The sequence below is a fragment of the Chelon labrosus genome (assembly GCF_963514085.1).
Source record: "Chelon labrosus genome assembly, chromosome: 10".
NCBI lineage: Eukaryota > Metazoa > Chordata > Actinopteri > Mugiliformes > Mugilidae > Chelon > Chelon labrosus.
Window position 1 is genome coordinate 25091537 of NC_140360.1, and position 17259 is coordinate 25108795.

Consider the following 17259-nt stretch of genomic DNA (forward strand, 5'->3'; position numbering starts at 1 on the left):
CTCTTAAATTACCTCTCATGTACAGATTCAGTGAACACTACAGCACCAACATTTAGGCCCCTCAGGTGATCAGAGTAGCGGTGGAAAAAAGATTCAGGATCCGGCTCATTGAATCTGTATTGTAAATAGACAATACAGTTTTAACTTCTGTCCCCAAGAGGTTTCAATCCCATTCACACCTTGAGCCTGGAGCCTCTGACAGACAAGGGTTGTTAGAACACCATTCATAGGGAAGAGGAAATTAATGGAAGTTAGCTGCACCGGTTTCTGGTTGTTAACCCAACAAGCAAGTTCCAGTATGAGTTCCTATTTAAACCTCAGACTTCCCACCAGTCCCCTAGAACTGAAGAAGCTAATCGGATGAGTTGTGAAACGTCTTCTCAAAAAACTCTACAAGTCCAGTTGCCTTTTTTGAACCTTTTTGGATATACCATGACCTGGATGACTGAGAACCTTCACAGACATATCCAAATATGCGCTTGTTCTCCAATGTATAAAATAGTAATAAATAATAAGTAAAAAATAAAGCGTATGTCTATATCTTTTAGTGTTTCTGTGTTATGCAAATGTACTTAAAAGAAAAACTCACTCAAGGCTTTATTTTGAAAGTTAAAGCATAGTTTAGACTGCTTGTACCAGAACACATTTCATGAAAACTTACTCAAGGATATTGTTATACGTAATTCAAGGGTAACGTCACAACTTCACGAAGCCTTGACATGAGACGTCAGGATACTTTAAGGAGTCGCTCAAGGAGGGAGGGTGTTTTCTGCCCTTTACGCAAACCCTTCTGGGGAAGCGCAAGCAAAACAAACTTCTATCATGGATTACATTAGATATTTTAATGACTGTGGTGGATGATAACAGAGAATTTACATTATCTGGAACATGCAGATTCTCTGATGAAGGTTGCATGGCTTAAAGCTCATCCTGACGAAAGTAAAACAATGCAGTGGCCTGCTGGTATGTTTAGTTTCCAGGGACAAACTTTTGTGCTTTATTGCTTTGCCTGTTTTATTCTCTTTCTTATATTTTCTCCATTAAAAAATAGAAAAAAAGGTATTAAATTATCTTTTTGAGGGCAAAGAATATAAAATATTACTTTTGATGAAAGAAAGTCAGATAATTACTCACAGTGTTTGACGTGAATGAGCAGGTTGAATGACAACATGTCAGATGACGCTCCAGTGAGGATGGCAGACGCAGGGAGACTCGATCGGGGATTGTTCATGATAGGGTTCTTCAACCAACAGATCCTCAACCATCTGCTGAGAGACATTCACAGAGAGCGACAAACAGAGGGCCAGACAGAATGTGGAAACAGAAAAAAACAAGAGGAGCAAGAACAAGAGACAGAAATAAACATTTTCCAGGCCAAGTAGCCTTGCTGGGCTAACCCACATCATGAACTGGTTAAAATAAAATGACATACATTTATTCAGTTTAAAGTGCATCGGATCAGGTGTGATAATAAACACAATAAGCAGAGGGATAATACATGGGGAAACTGAAATTAAATAAAACAGCTATGCCAAAAAAGTATGGTGTCTTACTTGGGCTTATGTATCTTGCACTTATCTCACCGTCAATATATCAAGGATGCACTGTAAATACACTTCATTTTCCTGTTCTGTAAGTCAAAGTGTTGCAATCAACAAAACTGGATACACTTTAATAGAGCATACACATCAAGTGTCTACGTTGCAGCACTTGTTGTCATGGTACATCATCTAAATCTTCCTTAAATGCCATTTAGGGGTTAACTAACGTATAAGATGATGTCTGTTCATGAGCCAAACGACAACACGTGGCATCAATCTGCCACACACCTGCTACATAACTGTAATTCATATAATGTAGCTGTCATCATATAATGACAGCTCTGAATGTAAGAAAAACATGTATGCACATTACCACACCATGCATCTCTGTACAGCTACATCATGTAACAGATGTAACAGAGAAAAATAAAGCATAAGACATGAAACTGAATGAAACTTTACACCTAAAAAAATAATTTTATGAACTGTAATACATTTATATAAGAATGGCTCTATTGGCTTTGGCAAACTAGGGATTATTGTGAGAAGAACTGATGAATGCATTTTACATTTGATATAGTCTATGACACATAAGTCTGCGTATACCGTTATTAAGTGCAAATATTTTTCGGTTAACTTCATGTGCCGTCGGTTCAAAACATGATTATTCAACAGTCTGTAAAAGGCTACGTATTTCTTTAATGAACATATAACATATCCATGGAAGAATCACTTTTTAATCACTTTAGTATCACCTTTTTTTGACAACCGCAACTGCCAGTTGCATACGTTGTATGAATGGACTCGACTTCCGCATTACCATGCCTCTTAAACGTGACCTTGTGTTGATCACGTGACAGTAAACCGACCAATGGGCATGCTCAAATGGAAGCACGTCGCTGTTCACGTTAAAGGGCTAGCGTTACATTCAGGTACTGTGGGAAACAGCCATATTCTATCTTTACCGACGTTTTATTACGGTGTATTTACGTTTAGAAAAATGCAGCCAACAGTCGGTTTAAATCTTTATAGATGCTATCACTGTTTGTGCAGAAAAATACGCCCACACACACGGAATGCGTAATTTCTTTAAGAAAAACAAAAAGGTTCAAAATAGAATTAATGTCTTCCGCTATGTTCTGTAGCAATAGTCAAACTTCTTGCTGTTATTTTCTCATTAATCATCACAGTTATTGCCAATTAACGCTGACGCTTTCAAGTATCCGCTGTTGGTTGTTTATTTTACCCGTGCGCCTCGAACGCAGCATGGGTTTGGGATAAGAAGGGTGAACATGCGCAGTGAGCCAAACTCTTATGAAACAAAGTAGTACAGCGGCAGAAAGCAGTTACAGGGAGACAAGAGGGATTCTCAGGCTGTGGCTACAGACAGTTACCGGCATACAGCACTTCCCTGCGCATCTAAACCGTGGGAAGAAATGCGTCTTTCTTTGGGCTTGACATAAATATTACCTCCGGGGAGGCAGCACAAGGTAAGACGGCACTTGGGCTTTATGTTGAAGGAAAACCGGCTATACCTTTATAAACAGCGCCACCAGTTACATAAGGATCGCTCCGGTGACCCCGTTTTGGTCAATGTGGACATCGTTTCCATGCCGAAGATTTGAACTTCATTAAGTCGGTTATGTTTTTGTGAACACTTTGGACTCTGTCGGTTGAGGAGAACTTTATATTTTATTTTTATATATTGATTCTGAGTTCAAGTTCATATGAGGGAATCTCAGTTCCCAATTCAGCATAGACTGTGTGACCTAATTTCCAGTTGGAGAAGTCATAGGTCCCATTAAAGTGTTTTCAGTGTCAGTTATGTGAATGAATGACAGATGTAAAATTTTATTATAAATATTAATATATGTATATCAGAAAAAAGTAGATTTTTGTTTTTTAAAATTTGTGTTGTAACATTTTTGGAATGTTACAACGAATGAAGAAAAAGAAGTCCCCAAATTAGTTTTTCCCTAATAATATAACTGACTGTGAAGTGAAAATGCTTTATTTATTTATTTATTTATTTATTTATTTTTTAAATTCTCATGATTTATAGTTGATCCTCCATGTTTACCCACTCAGCTGGTGTTCTGTCCTCCCTGCAGCTTTTCCACCTCTGTCAGATAAAATCTGTTTAAAGTCCTCTTAGGGTTTTTCTCTGGGCATTATAACCAGAGTTGTGTCTTTGTGAATTGCAGATACGGCGGGAGTATTCTCCACACACTGATGACAAATGTTTTTTTTACGTCACAGAGGCTCCCCTAAAATCTGGGCACCGGCTGTTGGATGCTCGCTACTGTGCCAGATAACCTGACGGAGCAAATTTAGATGTCACGCTCTAAAAATCAGCAGTGTGGCAGAAAACGTGATGTGCTATGTTTCTAATTGCCGCGAATGATTACGTCCTGCTGCGGAAAAGGCTGCGGCGTATGCTCTTAAGTGAAAATGGGAGACCTTGCCTTTATATTCCCAGATTATATGTCTTGCAGTAAGACAGGCTGATTGAAGGTGATACAACAAGTACCCACTGATGGTTTGGAGCCACATCAGTTTATGAACGTGAACTAACAGCCCTTAATCTGTGCTGACAATGCATCTTTATTAAAACCGACGTCTTAAACATCTGCCAACAGTGTTAATGGGCAATACTCTAGCCCCTTTCACAGCCTGGGTTGTTGTGTCAGCAGTCCTTTGAGGCAAAGGGTTACTAATCACATCGTAAATGGTATGTAAATGACGGATCAATGAGAAACTACTGTCAAGAATTGAAGCCCAAACTGGCAGAAGAGGCGCATCTAATGTGCACATTTTCCAGCCTCCTCCAAGTTTGCAATTTGCCCCTTCGTGGAAGGAAGCAGCTGGAGTGATGCCAGTTGCAGCAGAGTCCAAGTGTGACCCAGATTCACTGTGAGAAAAACGATTAAAAGCTAAGTTTTAAGTTTTTAATTAACATTAACTCACGGTCGATTGAGCTATCTATTTTCCATTATGTTACTTGTGGGTAAGTGTGTGCAAAACCAAAAGTCAAACGTCGTCCTAACGCTGTATTTAAAATCCAAAGATACCAAGGATGTGGGCAGAAGTGTGTAAATGTTTCAGAGGACCAAGATCCCCCTTTAAAATTCTGTTCTCTGTGTGACTGAAATGATTATCCTAAGTAGTTAAAATCATACGTGTCATTATTATTTTAGAGTCACAGTTCATTGTTAACATTGGCAACGGTAGTTTTGCGAAAAAAAAAAACCCCGTGTATTTGCTTTTACAACGGCCTTTAACCACGTCTCATGGTCTTCACCTGCGGTTATATCACACAAGGTTAGAAGAAACGTTTGAATACATGTGAACAGGTGTTTGGGGTCTTGTGCGGTATTTATGATGCCGATCTTTCTTGATCCTTGTCACTTATCTGCATAATTGATCGTCTCTTCTTCACCTCACAGTCACTGCTGAAATACAGTGGAATGCTGCCGTTGATATCTGGTCTTTTTAAGAAACTACTCTTTTTTTTTTTTTCTTTTCAAAATGCAATGAAGTGGCTCCATTGTATTTGCCTGAGGCCAGAACAAAAAGTGTGACTTTATCACACTTCACAGCGTGCACTCTCGCTGCTTGTGGACTCATTTGACTTGTCATGATTGTCTCAAGTTGAGCTTTAGATTATTAATGAAACCCACTACCCAGCAATGTTTAAATTCTGACTCGCGACTCTGACTGTAGTAGATGCACTAAAAGAACCTATAGACGAGCCAAATGTCGGCTAGCCACCCTGCGAATTAGCCATTTAAATTAGTCAGCACCTGCCCGTGTGTCAGGGACATTCTGTTTTTCTTCCACTGGCGTCAGCTGTTCAGTTTACCTACCAGCTCCTGAAATCCACATTGGTGTCGCGCTGTGTCGTCGTTCTCTCCATGCACTGAGTGTGCAGTGAGTGGCTTTTTCAGTCGCTGCAAAGCACAAAACTGGTTGGAGAAGTGAGACATGAGTTTGCCTGGTCAGCAGAAAAGAGGCATTTTCAGAAATGCATCCAGAATAAATGCGTGTGTATGGCGCCAGATGTTGAACTGTGGTTTGCACGTAAATCGGTGTCACTTGTTGCACTCGCTGTTGGACTAGTGAGACCTATATGTGTTACTGCCTCTGTATTTGCCTACTTTCTTTCAGCATTTTCTCCATTTGAACTTGGTCCAGTTTAGCTCCCTCTCACCACGAGCCAATCAAATCAGTCCTCTGGTAGCTATGCATCGTACGTTCAGTTTTCTGTTAACAAGCTGAAAGGCTAATTAAACAGCTAGCCACACTGACTGCTTTCTAGCCTTCAAACCCTTTCTGATTGTTGATTGTTGTGTTAAGCATGTCATAGACGATGATAGACGGATGGTTCATCCATTCACCTGTCAAGGTTTTTTTGTTTTTGGAAAGTGCCTGCCCTTCCCAAACTGTTTCCAGGGTAGAATAATTCCCATATGTTTCTATGTAACAAACCATCTGTCATGTCGGGTACATTGGCATATTTCAAAGAAAATTGGGTAGTTATTGAAAAGGTTTCTTGTGCATGTATGCATTTATGTTCAAGCATATAAAAAGCAAAATCTATGTTTCACACTTTGATGCTTGCCCAAACTTGGTAACGCCTCTGCAGCTGTAATATGTTAGGGGTTTATACACAGCTTTGACGTTTTTCTTTGTTTATATTATTTTATGCGTTTAGGCCTTCATAGATTTGAGTTGAAAGACGGGAAAGACTGGAAAGGACAGATAGGAGCTGGGTGACGTCAAACAAATCAGCATCATTGTCTATGTCCCAGCCAGTTGAGCCTTCACGCCACTTGCATACTATACTTATTATTTCAAGTTTACACACCTAAGAGCTGCATTTCGAAATTTTATCATAATAACAATCCAAACTACCAAAATATTCAAATATTTAATCCTTTGACGTGTTGCAACAGCATACAGTTTAAGCGCAGTGGACGCGAGATGGGAGTTACATCTCACGGCCGTCGCTGGCTTCTCGCTACACCTAAGAATGTTTCTGCCAACAATAGACAGTACAGTAGCTCCTGTTCTATTCTTGGTGCGTCCCACACTGTTGGCAACGGATACAACTTGGACGCGTTGCTTATAACTCCTGCTGGGAGACGAGCAGTTTGTTCTCACCGCGAGTGAAGAGTAAAAAAAAGCAGACGGGACATTCTGTGTCGTACGCACAAAACTGTTGTCTTCATTCAGTTTCATAAATGAAGTGTTTCCGCACCATTCAGTCATTTCAGGCTCGACTCTTGGTTCGGCAGCGAGTCTTCTCCCTTTAACCGCTCTTCTTTCTTCATCTTTCAGAATAAGATGGCCCCTAATTCCATCCACTGGTTCCGGAAGGGCCTCCGTCTCCATGACAATCCAGCACTACGGGAGGCGGTCCGGGGGGCCGGCACAGTGCGGTGTGTTTACTTTCTGGACCCATGGTTTGCAGGATCCTCCAACGTCGGGGTCAACAGGTGGAGGTAAGACAACTGTTTATTTTCTTTCCTGAAACAATTAAAATAAACGTGATTAAATGTAGACTTGAAGTGGAATTGTACCATTGGAGTTTGAGCCTAATATGCAGCATTCATCACCTTTAAATCTGTGATTACCTAATTGTTGTTTGATCATTTAATATTGAGTCTCGGCTGATCCGTATTTCCTAGATAACATGTGCATCATTTGATGCCATGTATTATTGAGCACAATAAACATGGCCGTTAATGTAGTGTTGAGAGAGTATCTCGTACATTGGATCCAGAAAACTGTGTTCTATACTTCATAAGTGGGCTGTTCATAAACTTCCCTAACCCTTTTCTGTAATATTTTTAGCCTTGACGTTGTCTCCAGGAAACTTTTCTCTACTTTTAAATGTAGCGTTCAGTGTTTGCTGTAGTTTCTTCAAGTTTGTCTGTTCCTGTATTTTTTATTTTTTGGAGGAGGTGGCAAATCAAGTTGGTAGTATTGATTTATGATCTCCTACTGCCACCCCGCAATCTTCTTCTTCTTCTTCGATTTATGGCAGCTTTGGTGCTAGCTTATTTAAGCCATTTAAACAGAAGCTACGGGCACGGGGTTTTGTTTATGGCAGACCTAAAATAAATAACTATAAAAGATCTGATCAGTCGTTCATTCATTCATTTTCTGTGACTGCTTGTCCTCTGGAGGGTCGCAGGCGAGGCTGGAGCCTATCCCAGCTGTCACTGGGTGAGAGGCAGGGTACACCCTGGACAGGTCACCAGTCTATCGCAGGGCTAACACAGAGAAACAGACAACCATTCACACTCACACCTAGCAAAGTCTGATTTTTTTTTTTATTCATTTTCTGACATTATGAAGAATGGATCTAAAATAAATAAAAGACCCAAGCTTTTAATTGAGGCCCACCAATAACAGGAACATTGTTTAATTTCAAATTGGCAAAATTAAAAAATTTCTGAAAATACAGAATATAATGTAATTCCTGATTGTTGAATCTGCCTTGGGGATGGTGATACTGAGGGAGTTTATTTGGATTATTTCCCATCATGTTACCACACAATAATTCAAATGCTCATTATTTTGTAATATCCTGCGTCATTCATAAGGCTGAAACAAAATCAGGAACTGTTAACTGCATAGACATTATTTTATTTGTCCAGTAATGATGTCAGGTCAGTCACACTGCAGCTGCTGAAAGCTGTGAGTCATGCATAATAAGGATCTGGTGGGAGAAGAAGGTGGGGCTGTAACCACTGAGCTGCAATACTTCAGCATGCAACATGATGTCAGCATTTCTCTGCTTTTGGAGCTTTATTTGTTCTGTCTACAGTGTTGAGTTTTCCAGTGGTGTTGTAGGAGGGACACTTTATTTTCTGGCTGAGTCTTTTGTCTTTTTCTCCCACATGAGACAGATAAGGTAGATTTGGAAAATGGAAATCCATAGTTAAAACTTAGCAGGACATTTGTTTTTGGTTCACTTTTTCGTACTCCACAAATGACAAAAGAGTGGTATTTAACAGATGAGGTGAATAAGGATTTACAGCTGTGACCTGGAATCACATTCTCAGCTGGTTTCACAGCCACAAGGTGCCCTTTTGTTTTAGCCTTCTCTCACGTAATCCCTATTATAGAGGTCAGTCGGCAGGTAGACTTAAGGCTGAGCGGCTAGATGAATAGGTGATAGCAGGAGTCTGTCTTCCTTAAACGAAGAAGCTTTCGGGTGAGCGGGTGGGGGCTTTAAAAGTAGGTCGGTAGAATAGGTGTCCGAACTGGGATAAATGATGTGTAAATAGGCTGTGTGTGTGTGTGTGTGTGTGTGTGTGTGTGTGTGTCTTTTTAGATAACGCTCAGCGCCATGTTGAGGGACTGCGTGTGAATTCACGTGAGCGCTGAGTCCGTTAGCAAACCAAACCAAACTCTGCAGGGGAGGGTATCACTCCAGCATTCATTGCTCTCTGGCCTGTTTTTGCTTTGAAGCGCTATTTCTAGTCCCCGCACAGAAACAATCAATACAAAAGGCAGTGACCCAGTGATATCCAGCTGACTGTGATACTATAAAGGTAAACAGGTCGACAGCGGTGGCCGCGTCCAAGCCGGACATAACCATCAGCGATGCACAACCACTCTCAGATTGTAGGTCACCGGTGAAGCACATTTTTATTTTTATCAGCATGAAATAAAGACCTCATGGAGTTAATGGGTCACATGTTAGCTCATCTCATGAAGGTTCTGTGAGAAAGGAAAGGTTGTAAATAGCACCAACAGGTTGTGCACATAGGCTTGATAACACAGTATTATAAGTCCCTATTTTCTGGAAGGACCTGTGTAATTCTGTTCTAACAAAGGTAAAATAGATCTGAATTATCCCAAATTATAACTGTTTTGTATGTGAGCTGAGCATTCAAAAGTGGAAGTCTGTCCCTTTTATCCAATAAGAATAATCTTGTGGAACACAATTACACCATAACACATTTTGGAGGGTTGCACTTACAATTTTTGTATGTATCTCTTGTGCCCGTTGACTGAATGCTCTGGACTGAAGCATTTATCAAATAAATGTTTATAGTTTGTATAAAATGTTCATATTTGCCCACAGATCATTTGAATCAGACCAAACAGATGTCTGCTGCATTCGTAGCAATCAGAGGCTCAGACAGCAGCACAAAAAAACTGTACAGCTGCCATGACACCTGCCGATCTGTGTATGGCAGACCATGATCCAATTAGCACTGTTATTTTTACCTTAACCTGGGAATTAAATTGTCTTGTTGGTCTGTTGCACAAAGATTAAATGCTGCTTCTTATGAATGGGGAACTAAGTGAGTAAAGCCAATGGCATCATCCTTCTTAATGGGCAAACTGATTCTAATGTGTAAAATCAGTGTTGTATCCTCTCGAGATCCAATAGCTCCAACATCAGATAGTCCTGAGGAGCGAAGGACCCCCCAAAAAATGAAGTGGCATATTGAGCTATGTCTATTGAAGGCCATTTATGGCGCTGACCGATATTTTTTGATATTTAATTGACAGATATTGAGGCTGTCAAACGCAGCCTCCTTTTAAGGCATAACGACCGGACACAGTTAATGCAAACACATACCTGTCCACTCCCTAATTCATTAGAGTATTAAAAACAAAATATATTCCTTGGATACATCCATTTTCAATCAATTGCATGTTAGCTACAATCATGCGATTAAATATTTGAATTGACTGCCAGCACTATTAAATACATCTGCGCACGACAACATACACAATATAGCAACAGGTTCCTTTGGCTGATTAAGTCCATTTACAGTTAAGAAAAAAACTACTTGTCCATGCATTCTTGTGGAAAACCTACCAAATCTAAAACTAAACTTTTCTGTAAACATCATTTCCATTAAGATCAATATGACAATTCCTTCCTCTCAGCAACTGCTAGTGCAGGCGTGCTCCAACCGGTCAGTTCGTAAAGTAAATTTAAATACTTTAAACATTATAAACACTGTATTGAGCCTCTATATTGCTGCACTTTTCTTTAAAGAAACGCCACAATTGGTGCAGGTATTTATCTGGTTGGATTTACTGGGTATAGGTTTCTTTTCTTCATGGCAGTTTACAAAATGTTTTACGATTTTTGGCACTCGTTCATACATTAACACATTCTCACAACAATGGCGGCAGAGGTGCAATGAAAGCTGTCTGTGATCAAGAGCAACTTGGGGTTCAGCGCCTTGCCAAAGCACACTTTAGTAGGTGGACAGGGGGAGCCAAGGACTGAACTGTCAACCCTGCAATTAGTGGACCTTTGTAATCAGTTGTGGTACCCTTTTATTCTTTGCATCTCTGTTTTATATACAAACATATTCTGAAATTAGAGACTGTTCTTACATGGCTCTAAAACAATGGCTAATCTTTACTGATAACCTATACTGATGTGCTCTAAAAACAGGTCCCAGTTTAACAGTGACGTAGTCATAGTCAGTGACAAATAATTTTCTGACCATGTGTTAGGATAGCTTAAATGGATAAAGAGCCGCAGCCATTGTCGGCAGGCATCAGATATCACAAAGGAGTGCTTGGTGTAGTGACGGGGAGACAAGGCGTCAGAGCAACAAGTGAGAAAAATCGATTGTTTTTCCTTTTAAGGGGAAAATGTGAGCATACTCTCTGCTGGAGATGTAGGTTAGTGTGCCAGTGCATGAAACTTGTGAGCAGTTATATGATCATGACCTACTTCTGAGGATGCTTTCCCACATGGTCTTTTAGCCAATGGATACACACCGCTGCAAGACACTGGAGATGCAGTCAAAGATAAATGAGTACAATACAACATAGTTTGTCAGCTTTAAAGTAAAACAAGCTGCATTCGTTATCTGCTAAGATTACAGGTCAGGATTACCAGTTCTGTGTCGTCCTTTCCTTGCTAAGAGAAAGTGAAAATAAAACTAAATTATCTTTTGAGCTCTTAATTATGAAAATCACTTTGCAGTGTGAATCAGTGAGTGAACTGGGCTAAATGTGGACGTGGTAAACTCGTCCTAGGCTTTATTTCTGCACAGTACTATACAGCTAGAGCTTTTCAGTGACTCTGTTGTACATTTTGTGCAAAGCATTGTAAGTATTTTACATTGTCTTATCATATAATAGCGCAATAATTCCTAAACATTTTTTTGATCCAATCTGGGGAATCCCATCCCAGGTGGCCAGCTTTAGGTACGTGTGTTCAGACCTGCTGTTAACATGTGTCTCTAAATGCATCTCCAGATCCGATCTCAGTTTCGTCCTCTGTATGTAAATAATCATCTGGAGTGCAGTAGAATATTGCAACCCCTGATGTCTCTAATGGATCTCTACCAATGATTTGGAACCAAGAACACTGATGTGTGTGCATCATGACTTTGTCACACATGTTAAGTTATTATTTATGGCTCTGCACCCTGATGCTAGTTAAACCTGCACAAAACTGGGATTATAACTCCAACCCTGGAATCTTCCATATGCACCATATTAAATACTTTCATTTGTAAATTCTTATGATTAATTAGTTTTTTAGTTAGTTAACAGCTACAAGGACATCATTTTTTAAAAGGCTCTCATTACTAATGAACAGACCTCACTTACGGTGCTTTTTCCATTTCAGTTTTTTTCTGAATGAATCAGACAAAACCCTGCTGACGCAGGAGCACCTCTGTTGAATATAGGCAGCCTCTAATGTGAGTCAGGACGCATATCGTTCACGCTACCAAAAGAATGAGGACACATGCAACACAGACCAAATGTGGTCAGTGATCGGATCGCTCAAATGCAACCTCAAAGCGTTGTTCACAGTTGTTTACACCTGCCTTTTACGTAAAGGGATCACCCAGATCGGATCTTAATGCAAAGTCAGAGCAGGCCCAAAGTGTTCCAGCTGAATATGACGTATATGATATAGCTGCCATCAAATAGAGTCCATAGGGTGGTATTTATGACCTTGTAAATAGAAAAATTCTAAGCTCCCAATTCAAGAGTTATGGCGCGTTTTGCTGACGTTTTCAGAAATGTGGAGGTTGATGGTAAATTAATATACAGTAATGTAATCATCCCGATTTTCCTTTAATGTTGGTGTTGATAGATCAGTTGCCTAGCAGTTGATAGTTTAATCTGTTCATTTTTAATCAGCATTTCCTGTTTTATGCTACTCACTTTTAAGGTAGTAGTCACAGGTTGTGAACATTATTTAGGCTGTCCATTCAAAAACAAGAAATGACAACAAAGACGACTTTAATGCATTTTCACACCGTGACGTCAGAGCATATTTCATTTTTCCAAAGGTTTACAAATTGGCACTCGCACCCAGTGGCTCAGTTATTTCAATTTTTTTTCCTGTCTGCTCCAACTGCAAGATGGAGAGCACAGGAGAGAGAAAATAAATGTGTGTCCTTCTCAGTCTTTGTGTGTGTATGTGTGTGTGCACGCAGCCAGGAATGAGGTTTCTAGGCTAAGGGATTGTGTTGTTGTGCGATCAAAGCTGAGTGTCTGTTCTAACAGATGTAGGCCAGAACAGTTATATAAGGACTGGTGTGTGCGGCAAAGCAAACTGCACACACACACACACACGCACACATATATATATATATATATGCTGCTCATAAACAGGCAGGCAGCCAGGAACATCAAGAGGAAATGGTTAACCCAGCAGCACATAGACAGAGTCTCTCAGGTAGAGAAGCATGCACTAATGCTTATGTTTGTGCATGCACACAAACACATGCACGCTTGTAACTGGTGTGCATGCACACACATGCACACAAACAGGCTTAGATGAGTGTACGTGGGAACGTATTATTACCCGCTGCACGTTTGAGCTCATGTTTATGCTCAGGCGCACACTCGTAGATAACAGCTGATAGCATGTCAAACAGAGCGATCTGAGCTGATATTATTTCAAGAGGTTTTGCCCACTGAGATAGAAGGAAGAGCATGAGAAAAACAGGAAGCACTTCTGGAGATGATAACTAAATCCAAAGAAATACACAATACTACTATAATTTGGATGACTGACAAATACCATTTCCATGTTGTTTAATGACTGTTCTAGGAAGCATCCGATTACGAGAGTTTGCATTGTGTATTATGTGCTAATATGTCACAGAAATGCATTAAAGGCTTTGAAACAGAAACTAAAACATTTAGGAAGCATTATCTGCGGCTGGTTAAAATATTTATTTGGCATTTTGTGTTGAGCATGAGCAAAAACAAAAATCATTTGTTGTTTCATCACACTGTAACTGATGGATGTCTCTGTGGATGATGTGACAAGAATTCTAGACATCCTGTCCTAAAAAGCTTTAAGAGATTTTCTGTGTTTATTTCACAACCGTTTTATTTAATGTAGCAAACAAGGTCAGCCATTCACATTTGAACCTGCGACAGGAAATTAACTCTTAAATGTGTCAGTGTTGAGACCAGTAGATCCAGTCTTCCGAATTGTACGTTTTATGATTCTTTTAACACTTTTTATTAATTCTTGTGGTTGTTTGGCCTTCCTTGTGTTTTTGTTTGCAGATTTTGTGCTTCTTTGATTAAACACTCGTTGTACTGCGTGCCAGGACAATAAAGGGATTCTTAATATTATAGTTTGTCCTCTGGCCTCTCTTCAAAAAGAGATCTTAATAAACTTCTGACCACTTGATAAAAAAAAATTCTATTTATATCCTTCTAATATTGTAGATATCGGAAGCCTACATTTAAATTTCACTAACAAATTTGCAATGACATCCTGAGTGGTGCTGCAATCTGAACTGATCAACACAAAGACCGACCCAGACGGTCAGTTATGAAAGCTGAATCCTGAATAGGATTCCTAACTGTGTCTAGCTTATGCACAGGCAGGCACGTGCCTCAAGTGTGCGCGACTTTGCCACCCAGCTCTGCCTGTCTGTTTGCGGATTGGGAGCAAATGAAGCTTTGCCCGTGAGAAAGCCCTCCTCCGGTTTTGTGATCAGGCCAATGGGGTCAGACGGTAGGGGGCAGAAATGAACAGAACGTTAAGTGGCAGCCTGGCTGTCTGCTCGCATCGCCGACTTTCTGATTGTGTGTGATCTGCTATCAGATCACACACAATCAGATGTTGTGCAACAACTGAAGCACAGTCTAAACCAGTGGCATCGGTTTAGACCTCTGCTAATAAAGCGGAAGTGAAGTAATGTGGATGTGGAAGTACTACAGAGATGGAAACACTGGTCTCTGTTTGAGAGCTAATGCTCCAAGCCCACTTTCAGCAGTGAATTTAACAGTAGGAACCAGTCATGGCAAAAGTTTCGGAAACTCTTCTGTTGCATCAATCAAGTGAATCAATCGCTCTCATTGGTCATTGCCTCCATCGCATCACCTCAAATTTGACATTAGTTCAACTTGGTACCCACCCACTTCACGTCACCAAATGTTTTTCCCTCATTATCGCTACAGCTCAGAATTAAACATTCATTCGTCTCTAGTCCCCACATTGCTTCTAGTTTCTGGTTTCTGTGTGTACAGCCCATAAGGCATCCATTGCAATTCTGTATAGACATCTATTAGAACTTTACAGACTAATGATGCGATGATAAAAACAAAAACAGAAAGCCAGTGCAGTCATGTTTAACTGTGTGTGATGAGCTTTTACGTGATGTAATATGCTTACTGCATATTTTCATTGTGATGTAGTCAGTAACTTTCACACCACCATATAAATTTGATGTGACATTCTGTGCTTCAATGTCTTATCTGATATCGTGGTACAGCTTGTACAGCATGTGTGCTTCTTGTACTGTACTCCATTTTATGGTCGTTTTTATTGCTGAGTCATACCCCTGGAGTAATTACATTTGATCCTTGCCTGCAGTTATGGGTAGATCACTGACACGACGTTACTAAAATTATCTTGGATTAAGTCCTCAATGACAATAGTGACAGATCCAGGATAATTAAATATTCACCTGTGTATGCAGTCAGAGAATAGTTGAATTACCAATATTAAATTTATTGAGAACTGACTTGACCATTGGGATTTTGATTTTACGTCAGTGAGGAGTTTAAGTTTCCACAAAAACAGTCGCTCATACACCCAATGGACTAAGCAGGGTTTTGCTTTATTGGTAGGAAATTTCAGTGTAATGTCAGGCAGTTAGCCATCTGAGGAGTGTTTCCTACTAGCAGGACAGAAGGCCCCCTGTCCTCCTTCTATAGTTGTAGTAAATATTGCTTAGGCCTGTCACAATAATCCATAAATTAATTAATCGCACGATAAATGAAAACAAACGCGATAATTTTGCCGGCCACGATATATTGCCATGTGCGTGCGTGTTTGTTTTCCTCATCTCTCTCTACCAAACAGGCTGGATGACAAGAGGGTTCACTATGTGCATCGGTCTCAGCACCTGGACGCGTTGGTTCCATAGGATAATGAATGGAGTGAACCCTCCGTCAGTCGTAGTAGAAATTAGTAGGAATAAAAGGGATGATTTCAAAGACGAATGCCACAGCCCCAGTGGGAAAATTTCGGATTTAAACCCAATGAACAAGGTGAGCCCGTTAACACAGGCGAGCCAGTATGTTGTATTTGTTTGAAAGTAGTACGCGCACCTGAAACACAACCATCCAGTCCAGTTTTCACAGCTGGGAAAAAAAATGCAGCTTGAAATGCTGAGGAGCCTTCGCCCCGACAGCCAACACTCACTGAGGCGTTTGGTTGTCAAGTAAATAAACAAAACAGTGCAAAATGGTGTACTCACAGAGAGTAGTTCGCTGCATTACAATAGAAATGCAGCCTTTTAATACAGTTGAAAAGCCAGCATTTCGAGAAATGCTACATACATTTGACAAACAGTTGTTTTCTTGTATTTGTTTTATTTATTTAGGATATTTAAAAGTTCTTGACATTCCAATGACAATGTTAAATACTCTTGAGAAATAAAAGTTTATTGCTTTTGAAAGGGTGTACACCATTAGTGAAAAAATGGTCTCAAAATAATGTTGACAATAATATTGTTTATCGGCAGTAAATTGTGGGACAATATATCCCAAATTTGTTATTGTATCAGGCCTAGTATTGCTTCACAGAAGATGGAGTTATTATTGCATGCCCAGAACTGCACTGCCTGTGAGTGATGATACTTACTGCGTCACACAGATGTTTAATAATCCAATCTCGATGACGAATCATTGACGGACTACAAAGTGACAGGAGGGCAAGTCCAAACAAATGTGTTTACTTTTATGTGAATGTCATGCTGTATTTTTAAGGGCACAAAAGATCATGAGTAGGTGTTGAAATTTGTCGTTTCGGTCTTGCAAGAGCTGAGGGGGTGGGAGCACTGACACGTAGCTATCAGCACGGGTGACTAAGTTAAACAGTCACAGGTAGTTCATACAAAGGAGAAAAGTTGTTTTTACCAGTATATTCACAAATTGGCAGCTGAATCATAGTGGCCCCCAACCTTTTTTGCGCCACGGGCCGGTTTAATGTCAGACAGTATTTTCACGGACCGGAAGGTGTAGCAGATAAAAACTAAATAAAATGATAAGACCGGCATAAAAACTGTAGTATTTTCAGTGGGAGCCCTGCGCTTGTTTTGCTGCAACAAGACGGTCCCATCATGGGGTAATGGGAGACAATGAAACCCGAAGTGTGTTGCTTATGTCCAGTCTGCTCCGTAATTTTGTTTTGGTTGCTGTCATTGCAGAAAACCCTGCTTCACACAGACAA

At 40.1% G+C, this 17259-nt stretch overlaps 1 protein-coding gene across 2 annotated transcripts in view; it reads left to right on the plus strand.

Moving 5' to 3' along the window:
• Positions 1–2668: 2668 nt before the first annotated feature.
• Positions 2669–17259, plus strand: part of LOC311494738 (cryptochrome-1-like) — a 30967-nt gene continuing 16376 nt past the window's right edge. The window contains exons 1-2 of one of the 2 annotated variants that reach the window (XM_084553940.1): positions 2669–3031; positions 6882–7045. In XM_084553940.1, coding sequence (XP_084410066.1) covers positions 6888–7045 — 158 coding nt within the window. In that variant the 5' untranslated portion in view covers positions 2669–3031; positions 6882–6887. Of the gene's footprint in view, positions 3032–6835; positions 7046–17259 lie in introns of those variants that run through there. The other variant, XM_084553941.1, reaches the window with a different exon arrangement.